Below are 17575 nucleotides of genomic sequence, written 5' to 3'. Positions count from 1 at the left end.
TGATTTAAAATTCTTTATATAACTGAACAATCATAATACCAAGACTAGATTAAAAAAAAAATATATATATATGGATACGACACATTCAGCATCAAGACACTCTTGTAAAGGAGGAATATCATGTTAGTTATGAGTATGGTATTCAATAACACACACACACATAGACATATACAAACATTTATACATTTCATCTAGCATTCCAACAATTTATCTACATTTAATGTTTTGGAAAATATATATCACATTTATGATATTTCTGCAGAAGCAGTATCAACAATGTTTTATGCATATATCAGTATAATAAAAGTATTTCACCAATTTTTAATTCAAGTTTTATATAGCTATATTTTTAATGCATCACAATTGATGCCAGTAAAGCAACATTAAAGTCAACATATATACCAACAAAGATAAAAAGGTGTAAACTACATTTTTGTTAAAATGTCTGATAAGAATACAAAAAGTTCCTAACACTGAATATTTAGTTTACTCTAGAATCAGACAATCGATTGAAATAGATAAATATATGTTTTGAATATGCTTTTATTCAGACTAAATATTAAAGAGTTGTGAGATCAGTAAAAATAGTTCAACAACCAAAAATAAAACAAAAAAGTTAACTAATATATACACAATAGCCTATGACTAACACTTCAACAATACATGCATATACATATCTTTGGCATACATAATAAGTCGAGTTTAAGCATGGCAATAATTAATGCTTTGGCAAGAATACTGGGAATGGTTCAATATTAGAAGTCCTTTCAACATTTTTTTATGAAAAGTACAAAAATGTAACAGAAATTTTGTGTGAAATTAAAATTATAATCCTTGATTAACTTTAAGTTTCCCAATGATCTATATTTCAACTTTTAAATCGATGAGTTTAAATGTGCCTTCAGAGGTGAATGAGTTATAAATATGTAATCATTAACATATGTATATTGATATAAATATATCCTAATTTGTAAACTTCAACAGTAAACATATATACATCATTGGAAACAGAGTAGTTTGAGTATTTGCTTATACTTTGGCAAGAATAATGTAGACATTTGTTTGGCTAGGCATTGTAGTCCTCTGTCAGTCCAAAGAGCGTCCATCACGAACCTGGATAGTGGACAGCAATACGAACAATTTTATCATACAATGGAACATACGCGGCCTAAGGGCAAATTTAGAAGAGTTTCAAAATTTATCAAAAGAATTTAGACCTGCCTTATTTTGCCTGCAGGAAGTCATGTTAAAAAACCCAATTTCTTTCAGAAATTTCTCGCTCTACAATAGCATCGCAACGGTAGGAAACGGGTGGCGCAGCTGTAGCTGTCCATCAAACTATTCCTCACAGAATTATCACGTTAAACACAAATTTACAGGCTGTTGCTGTCTGTGCAACTTTACACAGACAAGTAACTGTCTGTTCAATTTATCTTCCTCCGAGTATTGCTTTCACTAGTGAGCAACTTAATAACCTCGTCTCGCAAGCCGAGGGTCACCCACCACAGACGGACTGTATCACAGCCGTCAGACCTTAATAAGATTGCTGGTAACACCAATAAACGACCAGCAACCACACCACCTCAAGACCAACGAAAACCGAAGGTAAAGCTACACAGATTACCTTCCTTAAACAACACAAAGCCTAGCAAAGGCTCAAATGACCCTATCCATGGTCATAACAGGTACGACGTTCTTGCGGACGACAGTGAGTTTGGTGACAGCAGCAATGCTGTCACCAGACAACCTACACCAAGTAGTCCTGTCAGTCCAAAGAGCGTCCATCACGAACCTGGATAGTGGACAGCAATACGAACAATTTTATCATACAATGGAACATACGCGGACTAAGGGCAAATTTAGAAGAGTTTCAAAATGTATCTAAAGAATTTAGACCTGCCTTATTCTGCCTGCAGGAAGTCATGTTAAAAAACCCAATTACTTTCAGAAATTTCTCGCTCTACAATAGCATCGCAACGGTAGGAAACAGAGGTGGCGCAGCTGCAGCTGTCCATCAAACTATTCCTCACAGACTTATCACGTTAAACACAAATTTACAGGCTGTTGCTGTTTGTGCGACTTTACACAGACAAGTAACTGTCTGTTCAATTTATCTTCCTCCTAGTATTGCTTTCACTAGTGAGCAACTTAATAACCTCGTCTCGCAACTCCCAGCACCATACATAATTCTCGGAGATTTTAATGGGCATAACAGTCTGTAGGGCTCCCCGAACACAGATGAGAGAGGAAGACGTATTGAGGAATTTATAGATAAAAACAACCTGTGTCTTTTTAACAATAATACCCCAACATATCTACATCCTGCTACAGGCTCTCGTACCCACATAGACCTATCATTATGCCATCCATCCATTTTACTCGATTATGACTGGAGGGTAAATGATGATCTATGTGGGAGTGACCACTTCCCTATTTTTCTTAGGAATGTTGGGACCCCTCTTGATCAACCTCTTCCTCGATGGAATGTGCACAGGGCGGATTGGGGCCAATTTAAACACCTGTGCAACGAGGAGCTCACTGTAGAAAAATTCACTAACCTGGATGACCCAATTAAAACATTCACTGAAACGATAACTTCTATTGCCACAAAAACGATACCAAAGTCCGTCCCAAAACCTACAAAGTTCCTTTTATCTGAAGAATCTTTTATCAATAGATCCGGCCGAAAGGCAGCTCTAAGACGATTCCTGACTTCCCCTACAACTGAAAATTACAATAATTTTAAAATTTGGAGGGCGAAGGCTCGGCGATCTATTAAGTCCGACAAAAAGAATAGCTGGAAGGAATACATTTCTAAAATATCTTCAAACACATCATCAAAAAAGATATGGGATCAGATACGAAAAATAAGTGGAAAACGAAAAACGGCTCCAGCATCCCATCTTATCAACAATAGCCAAATTTTCTCTTCTACATCTGAAATTGCAAATGCATTTGCTAAAAATATAGCCCATAACTCATCCGCCAAAAATCACTCCAAAAAATTCCAAACTTTCAAAAAAGACAAAGAAAAGAAACGTCTTAACTTCAAATCATCCAACACAGAGAGTTACAACAAGCCTTTTGATCTCCAGGAGTTGCTTGAATCGCTAAAAAGATCGACCGATTCAGCAGCTGGGCCAGATGAAATTCCGTATCAATTCCTGAAACATTTACCAGAATCATCATCACGATGTCTCTTATATATTTTTAATCAAGTATTCGCTTCCGGTAAGATCCCCGAGTCTTGGTTGGCCCTAAATGACCCTAGTTGTCGATGGGCCGTAAAACATAAACAAACAAACCCCGAGTCTTGGAAGGAATCTACAGCTATTCCAATTCCAAAACCTGGTAAGGACGCCAATGAACACTATTTTGGATTCCGAGCCATGTCGGAATTAAAGGCAACGAACTTGTTGACCGCTAAGCAAAACTTGCTCTAAATCTGCAACAAACAAATATTAAAATACCATATACAGATTTCAAACCTATAATTAGTTCTGCCATTCACAGTAAATGGCAGCAACGCTGGTCTCTCGAGACGAGCAACAAACTGTTTAAAGTACAACCAAAATTTAAAACATCAAAACCAAGTCGGAAGGATCGTAGAGAGGAAATAGTCCTCTCTCGGCTCCGTACCGGGCACACACATCCTACTCATTCGTTCCTTTTGAAACGAGAGGATCCACCGGTGTGTTATGCATGTGATGCTCAATTCACAGTGGAGCATTTTTTAATAGAATGTTCCGATTTCAAGCACATTCGTGATAAATACTTTCGAGTCCCGGATATGAAAACCCTTTTCAGTTCCGTGGATTCGAAAACAATATTTAGCTACTTGAAAGAAATCGATCTATTTTATAGACTTCGATGTCTTTTACGTTACTGTCTTTGACGTTCTATTTATATAACAAAGTTCACATAATCTATTCGTACATATACATATTTTACCATTTTTAACCAACTTTTTTATCATAATGATCAAAATATACAATACGGATGCTTTTAAAAATGACAAATTTTATCTGATTTTAACTTACAAAATAAAACATGTTAGTATATTGTTTGGCCCTAAATGACCCTAGTTGTCGATGGGCCGTAAAACATAAACAAACAAACAAACAAATCGTCTCGCAACTCTCAACACCATACATAATTCTCGGAGATTTATAGTCATGTTAAAAACCTTCACAGACTGTTACTGTCTGTGGTTTAAGTACGACTTCTCTGTTACTTCTGATAATTGAAGATATATGTATATCCTCTTCCAATGATACATAGGTCTTATTTATTCTTAGACATCCCAAGTCAAAATATAGTCTGACACCATTATCTTTAAGCCAGTCTCTGCCTAATATAACATTTCTGTTCATGTCTTTGACTACATAAAACTTGTGCGTCAAGCTTTCATTTCCTGTCTTAAACGTCATTGTTACTGATCCATCTATAGTCAAGGCTCCTCCGTTAACCGATTGTAAATTAACTTTCTGTTTACTCAGTTTAGGAGGGTCCTTTAGCATCTGATACACCCTTCTATGTAGTAGGGACACTTCCGCCCCAGAATCTACTAAAGCTCTGAAATTTTGCTTGTTTATTTTTATCAAAATAGAATTTGGATTTCCTGCTAAATCTATTGTAAATTTGGGTATTTTTGTCCTAAATCTCCTGGCATTGGCCTTGACATGACAGGAGTTAGTTAGTTTTTTGTATTCCCCACAAGTTGTGGACACATGTCTCTTACATGTGGTCCCCCACAATGCCAGCACTGAAACTGCTGACGTTGCCGTTGGTAGGAGTTTACCTGACGCCTAGCGGCCGGTCTACGGTCTCCCCTGCAATCTCTGGCTTTATGGCCAGCTTTGTTGCATTTGAAGCAACGGTTGTTACTGTAATGATCAACCTCCATAGGTTGCTCACCTTCAGTCCCATAGCTGTTACCCATTGATTGTAAATTAAATCGTTTTCTGAGGTTTTCCTCCCGCCTAGCTACGGCTAATGCATCATTAAGAGTGGCCGGATTATCCCTCATGACCTTCATGCGAAGGTAGTTCTGATTCAACCCCTTAGTGAAAAACCCTACAATTTGTCTCAATAGCTATATTAGCCCCCATCACGTGTCCATCGAATGCGTCCCGAGCTATACCTAACACTCGTTCTCCAAATATTTCGACATTCTCTTCCCTACCCTGTTTGATAGAGGACAGAATATCTAGTGCATGTTGCATGTCTACCACTTCCGCGGAACGGATTTGAAGTTGGCGGCGCAACTCTGCCCATGTTGCCTGCGGGAACTCGGTAAGGTGGCGCTGTATATAGTCTCCGACAGCCCCCTTGGCGGTCTGAAATGCTACAAATTTTACCCTATCGGCCGGTATTTGAGTAAGCGCCGAGTATCTTTCAATGGATTTTATCCATTCCTTAAACTTCTTTGGTTCGCCTTCAAAAGGCGTTACCAGTTGAGCGACGCTTTGTACTGTCATCGCCATATTCATGTTACCCATTTGTATTGGAAGGCCCTGTAACACCGCCCCCATAGCATCTTGGTCAGCCATTTTTGTTTTACTTTTGAGGTTAGGTAATGAAAAAGCCAAAACTACTTACCTATGTTACGGTCTGGTTATTATTGCTGAGCAATCCTGTACCAATCTGGGCTGGACTATGAACGGTTCGGGTAGTCTCCGGTCAAAGTACTCGGGTCAAATCAAAATTTCTCTTCACCACTCTTAGGAATGTCGGAATATTCAAAAAGTCTTATACTTGTATTTCCATTGAAACACAGATTGTTTCAAGTAAATCCTGGTCTTAAGGCACCAAATCAGAAGATGTGACACAGTCACCGTCACAAGCTTCTTTGTAATTAAATAGTTCAACCACAGGTTCCAATTTGATTACTTTACTATGGTTTTCCAACATACAAGTTTTCACAACATACAGTTCTTAGCCAAAGAAAACCCGCACTCACTAAAATGACCCGTGATGTGTAGTGCTTCGGAGTAGTGGACACGACCAAGATGTTGTTGGCTTGCTGGTCCAGGAACCTACTGACTATACCTGGTGAGCTCCAGTATTTATAAAGCTATACATGCCCCAAAACTATTACCATATTTGGGGTCTACTGGGCAGCTTTCACCGAGGTAACAGACTACGTCATCTATCACCTCCTACCCAGGAATGACCATATTTCGTCGTACCTGGCCACGTTGTCCAGCTTTCGCTGGGTCAAGTGACCACGTCATCTCCCGCTTTAATTAAATAGATATTAGAACTGGGCCCCACTTTGTTAAAATTCTTCAAAGGACTGTCGTGACTTTTTAGGCCAAAAGTCACGTCACGTTTGATCGGACATATATTACCATAGGTCGTGACAGAGATAACAATTATTAAAATTCTCCTAGGAACTATCATATCCCTCCAAGCACTTCACAATAGTCACTCCAGAGTGCTAAATTTAACTTATATGTTCTTATAACAAATTAATAAAGTAATAATGAACTTATGAAATTGCAATTAAGTAATAATTAAGTTATGTAATGATTGCAGAACCAACCTTTTATACTTTCTAAACAAAAGCAATGCAATTGTTTCTAGCACTTCTGCCAAAAACGAAAGCCACATAATGATCCTGATCAAACATTAAATGGAAGCAAAATTCCAGTTGTAGAGCAAACCAAATTCCTCGGACTAATTTTCGATTCAAAACTCTCCTTTGTTCCACATATTAAACACCTAAAAGATAAGTGCTCAAAGGCAATGAATATTTTACGCGTACTATCCCACACCGACTCGGGTGCGGACCGTGAAATGCTCTTGCGCCTTTATAGGGCACTTATTCGATCAAAACTCGACTATGGGTCCATCGTTTATGGATTCTTAACATTTGTGATAAATACTTTCGAGTCCCGAATATGAAAACCCTTTTCAGTTCCGTGGATTCGAAAACAATATTTAGCTACTTGAAAGAAATCGATCTATTTTATAGACTTTGATGTCTTTTACGTTACTGTCTTTGACGTTCTATTTATATAACAAAGTTCACATAATCTATTCGTACATATACATATTTTACCATTTTTAACCAACTTTTTTATCATAATGATCTAAATATACAATACGGATGCTTTTATAAATGACAAATTTTATCTCATTTTAACTTTAAAAATAAAACATGTTAGTTTATTGTTTGGCCCTAAATGACCCTAGTTGTCGATGGGCCGTAAAACATAAACAAACAAGCAGCATAAATGCATGCTGCGAGTCACTGATCTCCGCGAACCTGGCTGTCAGCTCCACCTTGGGCTCAGCCCATGTCCCCCCTGGGTTCTCTTCTAAGAACCGTTTAATAAAGTCCCCAACTGGACCTTTGCTTGATTGGTATGCAACCAATCGTATCCTATCATAATTTATACCAGTGAGTGTCGCGTATTTATCTATAGACCTAATCCAGTCTTAATATTTTTGGATCGCCCTCATAACTTGAAACCGAACTAGCTATCCCCTGCCCCTGTGTATTGATTGTCGATGTTAGTCCGACCAATTGGGCTGTCAGATTCTCAACCAAAACTCCTACATTTTGTTCTGCCATTTTTTTTTTGATTGATATTCCCCCAATTAAATTTGAATTTTTGGTTGATCTAGATCCCCCCCATTAACTCACCTTCTGTGAGCGAGAGACATAATCCGAACACTTGCAGAATATTTCGCATCCTGTTGATCACCGTCTGTCTATAATTTTTTTTTTTTTTTTGCTTTGCACTTTTCAGTTTTTAACTTTCCACATAGTCACCCGTTCGAATCCTGGTCACGGCACCAAAATCAGTACCCCTAGTGTAACACAACCCTAGGGTACGACAATATTGAAATCCGTTATTTTAGCGTTGTTACATGATATACAATGGTATCCTAAGTAGTACTTTCCATTCTCTTGCCGTCTTAACCACCCCGGAAAGCCCAGCTTGCTTCCCCTCTGGTTCTCCCTCTCTCTCTCTAAAGTCCCCCCGACCCCCGTGTCCCGACTTAATATCCTTCCCAAGTATCTTTTAACAATCAATCCAATATCAACTATTCATGAGATGGTACCGCCCATTTTACATATAATTAAATGGCACGTGCGCGCATGACAATAGGTGCATTCTACTCCCCCCTAACCTTTCTTTAGATTCTTCGATATAAATCTTATTGTTGTACTAATCAATATTGTGGGACAGCGATCTGCTAGCTCAAGTTCAGCCACCCCCTGGTAATCCATCACTAGTCGTGATGCTGTCTGCCTCGCCCATTGTTATCAGCCGATGCATCCAACATGATGATCACAGGTGTTGTTTACTGGAGTCAAACATTGTTTGACTTTTGACCTATGTTCTGCTGTCTCGGATAGCTACTATTTTATATTCTGTTTTAACTATTGTTTAACCCCATTTTAAGCCCATTTTGTTACAATGGGCCGTAAAACATAAACAAAATCATGCGCTAGTTACTTTTAACAGTTCATACCCAGATGTTATTTGTTCAAGTATAAATGTAAAATTTATGGATAGATGTTATACTTCAACCTTCAAGTATATCGACCAGTTCATTGTCCAGTCTAAAGAACACACGACATGACATCTTCACTCAAGCAAAATCTTCCCAAATGTTTAAAGGTTCAGAAATTTGAATCTGTGCCTGTTGTGGGACATGACGAGGCTGAATCGGTGCACTTTGCCGGTGATGTAAGTTGCCTTGTGCTGGTGCAGCCTGTTGATGCTGTATAGGTTGCTGCTGGGCCGACTGCACTAGAGGTTGTCTTTTACGTTACTGTCTTTGACGTTCTATTTATAACAAAGTTCACATAATCTATTCGTACATATTATTTCACATAATCTATTCGTACATGTATATATTTTACCATTTTTAACCAACTTTTTGATCATAATGATCTAAATATACAATACGGATGCTTTTAAAAAATGACAAATTTTATCTGATTTTAACTTTAAAAATAAAACTTGTTAGTATATTGTTTGGCCCTAAATGACCCTAGTTGTCGATGGGCCGTAAAACATAAACAAACAAACAGACTTTAAGGGTACATAGATCTTCGTATTCTTCATAGGATAAGCTTATTCCTTTACCCCTCGAGTTGATGTGTATGTACAGGCCCTGGTTCCCATCAAAACGATTTACTGCCACTTTCACTTTCGGGTTCAGGTTACATATCAGCTTAGATTTTCCGTTAGTGGTTTGGGTCTCAACCTGACCATATACAATCAGAGCTGCCATCTGGTATTCTAAGAGCAGTGTCGATGTAAGGAGAAATTTCTCCTTCTATATATATACATTCTTAGTATACGTGGGTGTGTATCAATTACTGTTAAACGGATGTCAAACTTCCACAAAATCTTTATTTGAAGAGTCGTCCGCTATTGAAGTATACACTAAAAAAACCGCAACCATTTCCTATCGATGCAAGTTTTAATGTTAAATTTGAAAAAAACAACCTTTTTGTTTAGAGTATCGGGATGTTGCGTTTAAATAAAACACCTTCCTTTATCGAAGACAATAAAAACCACACAATTTCCTATTCATACAAGCCCGTCAGACATGATGGTGCCAAATTCCATTTTAAAAAGGTTTAATTATACCCTACCTCCCATTATGGAAGAGGATGTTGCGCTCACATTAAGATTAAGGTAATACCACACAATTTCCTGTCCATACAAGCCCGTCATACTCCAAAGTGTTTTTCTATTCAAGAATAGTGCACTAACTCACCCTATCAAAACGAAATGGGACTCTGTAGATTACGACATAACCACAAGGGTGCCCTTTCTTTCTTGGCTTGAGTTGTGCAGTCGTAATACTAAATGTGTTTTAGCTATGGAGCGCCAGTGTAAAATGAACATTACGTTTAACTTATGAATGATTGTATTATAACAAATGAGTCATGATGTTTTGATTATGTGCTCATCAACGAAACCATTTATTTATCTCAAAATGTAACATTGTAGTAATAGTGTTATAGACTTAATATATCCTGTTCGCTTTCGAGCGTTATTTTCGTCTTTTGTGGTATTTCGTTCCGCCCATGCGCTAGACAACATGGCGTTGACAGTACTAGTGATCGTTTGTTTCTTAGGTCTACCGCATATCTGCTTATCAGTATGTATTGGACCACCATTACGGTATGCGTTGATATCTAATTCAGCGACCCCCGACACAACCATGTGTACGATGAATGGGGAGTGGACGACAGGTGGGTCGAAGACGTTCACCCTCTGCTGCGGTGGTGAACACGTGTACTCCGAGACAGAGTTGACAGTTAACGGCTGGAGAAGGGGGGATCGCCTCATAGGAGCCTGCGGTTCCTTCAGCCCTGCTATCAAGATATATCCCACCAAGGCAGTTATATGCAGTGACTTGGAGGGACATGTGCAAATTTGTGTAAGTATACAATTTATGATATGTAATTATATGTAAACTAGAATTTAACGTTTCTGTAAACGAAATTGTTCCCTGAAGATCACGTGAACTATTTTTAGAACACTGACTTAACCAATAAGCACTCCTGTTTTTTTTTCAAATGACCATATACCCAAATCGGATGTTTGTGTGGTTTTCTCAATAATACATACTTTGAATAAAGTTGGATTTTCTTTTCCCGATAGCTGGTCAACATCCGTCTCGTAATATTGATATCAACTATAAATTGGTAAAAATGTGATAATAATATGAAAACCCTTTTCAGTTCCGTGGATTCGAAAACAATATTTAGCTACTTGAAAGAAATCGATCTATTTTATAGACTTTGATGTCTTTTACGTTACTGTCTTTCACGTTCTATTTATATAACAAAGTTCACATAATCTATTCGTACATATACATATTTTACCATTTTTAACCAACTTTTTTATCATAATGATCTAAATATACAATACGGATGCTTTTAAAAATGACAAATTTTATCTGATTTTAACTTACAAAATAAAACATGTTAGTATATTGTTTGGCCCTAAATGACCCTAGTTGTCGATGGGCCGTAAAACATAAACAAACAAACAAACAAACAAGTGATAATAATATACTATTTATTCTATTTGATGATATGTGTAGTTATCTTAGAGTTTATGGTGGCATACTATGGGAGAGTTTAGGTGTATTGGTGGTATCTTGAGAATGAACAATACTTGCTTGCTTGTAAATAATCAGTAGTGTTTATATATAACTATTTATATGATTCAGGAACGCCTTCGAGAAGTTACAACAATGGGTGACACTGTCGAGAACACGAACACCCCACCGAGTGACACCACCACCATCTTGAAAGCAGTGGCTCCCTCTATGGACACCCCAACAAGGGTGGGTTTTCTCAATAATGTATACTTTGAATAAAGTTGGATTTTCTTTTCCCGTTAGCTGGTCAACATCCGTTATGAATTACGTATGGTGTTGGAAGTTGGGAGACGAGGTTATCACTTGTCTGTGTAAAGTTGCACATACAGCGACAGCATGTAAATTTGTGCTTAACGTGATCATTCTGTGAGGAATATTATTATTGACAGCTACAGCTGCGCCACCTGCTGCTTTGATTCCTATAGTTGTACTATTATAAAGCGAGAAATTTCTTAAGGGTAATTGGGTTTTTTAACATGACCTCCTGTAGGCAAAATAAGGCAGGTCTAAACTCTTTAGATAAATTTTGAAACTCTTCTATATTTGCCCGTAGTCCGCGTATATTCCATTGTATGATAGTGTTGTTATTATTGGCCATTATCCTGGTTCATGCTGGTCGTTCTTCGGGCTGCCTGGTATAGGCTGTCTAGTAACAGCAACGTTGGTTATATGTTGTTCACTGTCGTCCATAAGAACGTCATACCGGTTTTTTGTTTAGGGAGGGATGCCTATTGATCCGTACCCTAGATTTTGGTGTTCTTTGATGTTGAGGGGGTGTAGTGGCAGGTCGTTTGGTAATTCTGGAGGTGTCGACCGACGGCTGTGACGGAGTTCGTCGTCTATGGTGGTCGGCATCTACCTTAGATTTTCGTTCGTTTGTGTTGGTTTTTGTAGTCGATGGTGATGGTTCGATTGGTGGTGGTGTGTGTTTAATGGGTTTTGAAGGCTCTGGAGGTTTGGTGGTGGCACTCCAGCGTGAGGCTCTCCCAAATGATTGTTTGTATTTTATCATTTATAGTATCGGCATATACAATACAGAACATCATGTTAATTGCTTTGATTAGTTATTCTTCAAATTCGTGAGTTAATGAAAAAATGAATTTCATAAAGTAACTTTCATACGTACCTTTTTTATGTGGGACTGTATCTCTCCCAACAATTCATAGTTCTGCATAATGTCTACAAATTCATGTGCGATAACGGTGGCGCATTTATTATTCCGTCCATTTATATGGACATAGGTAACGCCCCTGTAAACAGACAACTGGGCATACTGTCCATTACCGAAAAATATCTTGCTGCCATATTTTCAAAATTAAAATCTATACAGATGGTCAAGCGATTGTGAGGAGAATGGAGTTGTAGTCTCTTTTATAGTGCGGGGGATCTGGAAAAGCACCATACATAATTCTCGGAGATTTTAATGGGCATAACAGTCTGTGGGGCTCCCCGAACACAGATGAGAGAGGAAGACGTATTGAGGAATTTATAGATAAAAACAACCCGTGTCTTTTTAACAATAATACCCCAACATATCTACACCCTGCTACAGGCTCCCGTACCCACATAGACCTATCATTATGTCATCCATCCATTTTACTCGATTATGACTGGAGGGTAAATGATGATCTATGTGGGAGTGACCACTTCCCTATATTTCTTAAGAATATTGGGAACCCTCTTGATAAACCACTTCCTCGATGGAATGTGCACAAAGCAGATTGGGGCCAATTCCAACACCTATGCAACGAGGAGCTTACTGTTGAAAAATTCACTAACCTCGATGACCCAATTAAAACATTCAATGAAACGATTACTTCTGTTGCCACAAAAACGATACCAAATCTCCCAAAATTCATTTCAAACTATATATCTGACAGACATTTTAAAGTTCGCGTAGGTTCAACTTATTCCGAAACAGCAAAACAGGAAATGGGAGTCCCTCAGGGTGGGATCCTTTCCGTAACACTTTTTGGTCTGAAAATCAACAGTATAACTAAATGTCTCGGTAAGTCGACTGAAGGGTCTCTATTCGTCGATGACTTCTTGATCTGCTATAGGTCGAAGAACATGCACACGATAGAACGACAACTTCAACAATGTTTAGGCAAACTACAAACATGGGCGGATGAAAACGGCTTTAAATTCTCCAGATCAAAAACTGTCTGCATGCACTTCTGCCAAAAACGAAAACCACATAATGATCCAGATCTTACATTAAACGGTATCACAATTCCAGTTGTCGAGCAGACTAAATTCCTCGGACTAATTTTCGATTCGAAACTCTCCTTTGTTCCACATATAAAATACTTGAAAGATAAGTGCTCAAAGGCAATGAACATTTTACGAGTACTATCCCATACTGACTGGGGTGCAGACCGCGAAATGCTTCTGCGCCTTTATAGGGCACTTATTCGATCAAAACTCGACTATGGCTCCATCGTTTATGGATCGGCACGAAATTCTTACCTGCAGATGCTGGATCCTATCCAAAACCAAGGATTACGTCTAGTACTTGGTGCTTTTCGAACAACACCTGTGCAGAGCCTTTATGTTGAGGCAAATGAACCATCCCTAAATGACAGAAGGAAAAAACGTTCTCTTCAATATGCCGTTCAATTAAAATCCAACCCGAAAAATCCGGCTTTTGACCTTGTTGTCAATCCGAAATACCAAAACATATTTAATCAAAACCAAAAACTTTTACCAACATTTGGCATTAGAATTTCTAACTTTCTTCAGGAACTTAACATCAGTTTAGACAACATAGGCGAGTACACCGTAACTGATGTACCACCGTGGCTTTGTCGAAACAGCTGATATTAACCTTACTCTACACGTGAGGGAAAAATCGAGTGTATTACCCGAAGAACACAAATCCTCCTTTCGGGAATGCATTAAAGATTTTCCCGATCACGTTCAGATCTACACTGATGGCTCAAAAGATGGAGTAAAGGTCTCTGCAGCATGCTATTCCGACCACCATTGCTCTTCAATCCGCTTACCAGATGATGCCTCTATCTTCTCTGCGGAAGCATGTGCCATCGATTTGGCCCTCGACCAAATCGAAGAACAACGCATTAGAAAGGCAATAATTTGTTCCGACTCTCTATCCGTCCTTCAGAATTTACAATCACGAGATCCAAAGAACATACTCATACAAAACCTTGTTTTACGAATATCTCGTATCTTAAAAAAATGCAAAATAACATTACTTTGGATTCCGAGCCATGTCGGAATTAAAGGCAACGAACTTGTTGACCGCCAAGCAAAACTTGCTCTAAATCTGCAACAAACAAATATTAAAATACCATATACAGATTTCAAACCTCTAATTAGTTCTGCCATTCAGAGTAAATGGCAGCAACGCTGGTCTCTCGAGACGAGCAACAAACTTTTTAAAGTACAACCAAAACTTAAAACATCAAAACCAAGCCGGAAGGATCGTAGAGAGGAAATAGTCCTCTCTCGGCTCCGTACCGGGCACACATATCCTACTCATTCGTTCCTTTTGAAACGAGAGGATCCACCGGTGTGTTATGCATGTGATGTTCAATTCACAGTGCAGCATTTTTTAATAGAATGTTCCGATTTTAAGCACATTCGTGATAAATACTTTCGAGTCCCGGATATGAAAACCCTTTTCAGTTCCGTGGATTCGAAAACAATATTTAGCTACTTGAAAGAAATCGATCTATTTTATAGACTTTGATGTCTTTTACGTTACTGTCTTTGACGTTCTATTTATAACAAAGTTCACATAATCTATTCGTACATATTATTTCACATAATGTACATATATATATTTTACCATTTTTAACCACCTTTTATTATAATGATGTAAATATACAATACGGATGCTTTTAAAAAATGACAAATTTTATCTGATTTTAACTTTAAAAATAAAACATGTTAGAATATTGTTTGGCCCTAAATGACCCTAGTTGTCGATGGGCCGTAAAACATAAACAAACAAACAAACAAACCATACCAAAGTCCGTCCCAAAACCTACAAAGTTCCTTTTATCTGAAGAATCTTTTATCAATAGATCCGGCCGAAAGGCAGCTCTAAGACGATTCCTGACTTCCCCTACAACTGAAAATTACAATAATTTTAAAATTTGGAGGGCGAAGGCTCGGCGATCTATTAAATCCGACAAAAAGAATAGCTGGAAGGAATACATTTCTAAAATATCTTCAAACACATCATCAAAAAAGATATGGGATCAGATACGAAAAATAAGTGGAAAACGAAAAACGGCACCAGCATCCCATCTTATCAACAGTAACCAAATCTTCTCTTCTACATCTGAAATTGCAAATGCATTTGCTAAAAATATAGCTCAGAACTCATCCGCCAAAAATCACTCCAAAAAATTCCAAACTTTCAAAAAAGACAAAGAAAAGAAACGTCTTAACTTTAAATCATCCTACACAGAAAGTTACAACAAGCATTTCGATCTACAGGAGTTGCTTGAATCGCTAAAAAGATCGACCGATTCAGCAGCTGGGCCAGATGAAATTCCGTACCAATTCCTGAAACATTTACCAGAATCATCATTACGATCCCTGAGTCTTGGAAGGAATCAACAATTATTCCGATTCCAAAACCTGGTAAGGACGCCAATGAACCAAATAATTATCGCCCTATCTCTCTAACAAGCTGCATCTGTAAAACACTTGAACGGATGATAAACAATAGACTAGTTTGGTTCCTTGAATCCAATAATATTTTGAGTCCACTCCAAAGCGGATTCAGAAACCGCAGAGGAACAGTAGACCACCTGGTCAGATTAGAAACCTTTATTCGAGAAGCTTTCGCAAAGAAGGAACATCTTGTTGCTGTGTTCTTTGATCTGGAGAAAGCATACGATACTACATGGCAGTATGGTATTATGAAAGACCTGCATGAAATTGGTGTATGTGGGAATCTCCCAAAGTTCATTTCAAACTACATCTCTGACAGACATTTTAAGGTTCGCGTTGGCTCAACGTATTCTGAAACAGCTAAACAGGAAATGGGAGTCACTCAGGGTGGGATCCTTTCCGTAACTCTTTTCGATCTGAAAATCAACAGTATAACTAAATGTCTCGGTAAGTCAACTGAAGGGTCTCTATTTGTTGATGACTTCTTGATCTGCTATAGGTCGAAGAACATGCACACGATAGAACGACAACTTCAACAATGTTTGGGCAAACTACAAACATGGGCAGATGAAAACGGCTTCAAATTTTCTAGATCAAAAACTGTCTGCATGCACTTCTGCCAAAAACGAAAGCCACATAATGATCCCGATCTAACATTAAATGGAAGCAAAATTCCAGTTGTAGAGCAAACCAAATTCCTCGGACTAATTTTCGATTCAAAACTCTCCTTTGTTCCACATATTAAACACCTAAAGGATAAGTGCTCAAAGGCAATGAACATTTTACGAGTACTATCCCATACTGACTGGGGCGCAGACCGTGAAATGCTTCTGCGCCTTTATAGGGCACTTATTCGATCAAAACTCGACTATGGTTCCATCGTTTATGGATCGGCACGGAATTCTTACCTGCAAATGTTGGATCCTATCCATAATCAAGGATTACGTCTAGCACTTGGTACTTTCCGAACAACACCAGTGCAGAGCCTTTATGTAGAGACAAATGAACCATCTTTAAATGACAGAAGGAAAAAACTTTCTCTTCAATATGCCGCCCAATTGAAATCCAACCCGAAAAATCCGGCTTTTGACCTTGTTGTCAATCCGCAATACCGAAACATATTTACTCAAAACCAAAAACTCTTACCAACATTTGGCATTAGAATTTCGAATTTTCTTCATGAACTTAACATAAGCTTAGACAACATAGGCGAATACACCGTATCGGATGTACCGCCATGGCTTGTCGAAACACCTGATATTAACCTTACTCTACACGTGAGGGCAAAATCGAGTGTATTACCCGAAGAACACAAATCCTCCTTTCGGGAATGCATTAAAGATTTTCCCGATCACGTTCAGATCTACACTGATGGCTCAAAAGATGGAGTAAAGGTCTCTGCAGCATGCTATTCCGACCACCATTGCTCTTCAATCCGCTTACCAGATGATGCCTCTATCTTCTCTGCGGAAGCATGTGCCATCGATTTGGCCCTCAACCAAATCGAAGAACAATGCATTAGAAAGGCAATAATTTGTTCCGACTCTCTATCTGTCCTTCAGAATTTACAATCACGAGATCCAAAGAATATACTCATACAAAACCTTGTTTTACGAATATCTCGTATCTTAAAAAAATGCAAAATAACATTACTTTGGATTCCGAGCCATGTCGGAATTAAAGGCAACGAACTTGTTGACCGCCAAGCAAAACTTGCTCTAAATCTGCAACAAACAAATATTAAAATACCATATACAGATTTCAAACCTGTAATTAGTTC

General features: G+C 38.2%; 1 protein-coding gene across 1 annotated transcript in view; it reads left to right on the top strand.

Annotated features, from left to right (window-relative positions):
- Positions 1–8597: 8597 nt before the first annotated feature.
- LOC117318246 overlaps positions 8598–17575 on the top strand; it is a 13214-nt gene continuing 4236 nt past the window's right edge. Inside the window, exons 1-2 of the mRNA XM_033873254.1 lie at positions 8598–8708; positions 11218–11334. Coding sequence (XP_033729145.1) covers positions 8598–8708; positions 11218–11334 — 228 coding nt within the window. The remainder of the gene's footprint in view (positions 8709–11217; positions 11335–17575) is intronic.

This window comes from Pecten maximus, unplaced genomic scaffold (genome assembly GCF_902652985.1).
Source record: "Pecten maximus unplaced genomic scaffold, xPecMax1.1, whole genome shotgun sequence".
Lineage (NCBI taxonomy): Eukaryota > Metazoa > Mollusca > Bivalvia > Pectinida > Pectinidae > Pecten > Pecten maximus.
The sequence above is the reverse complement of the archived record's forward strand: the minus strand, read 5'-3'. Positions and strand labels throughout refer to the sequence as shown.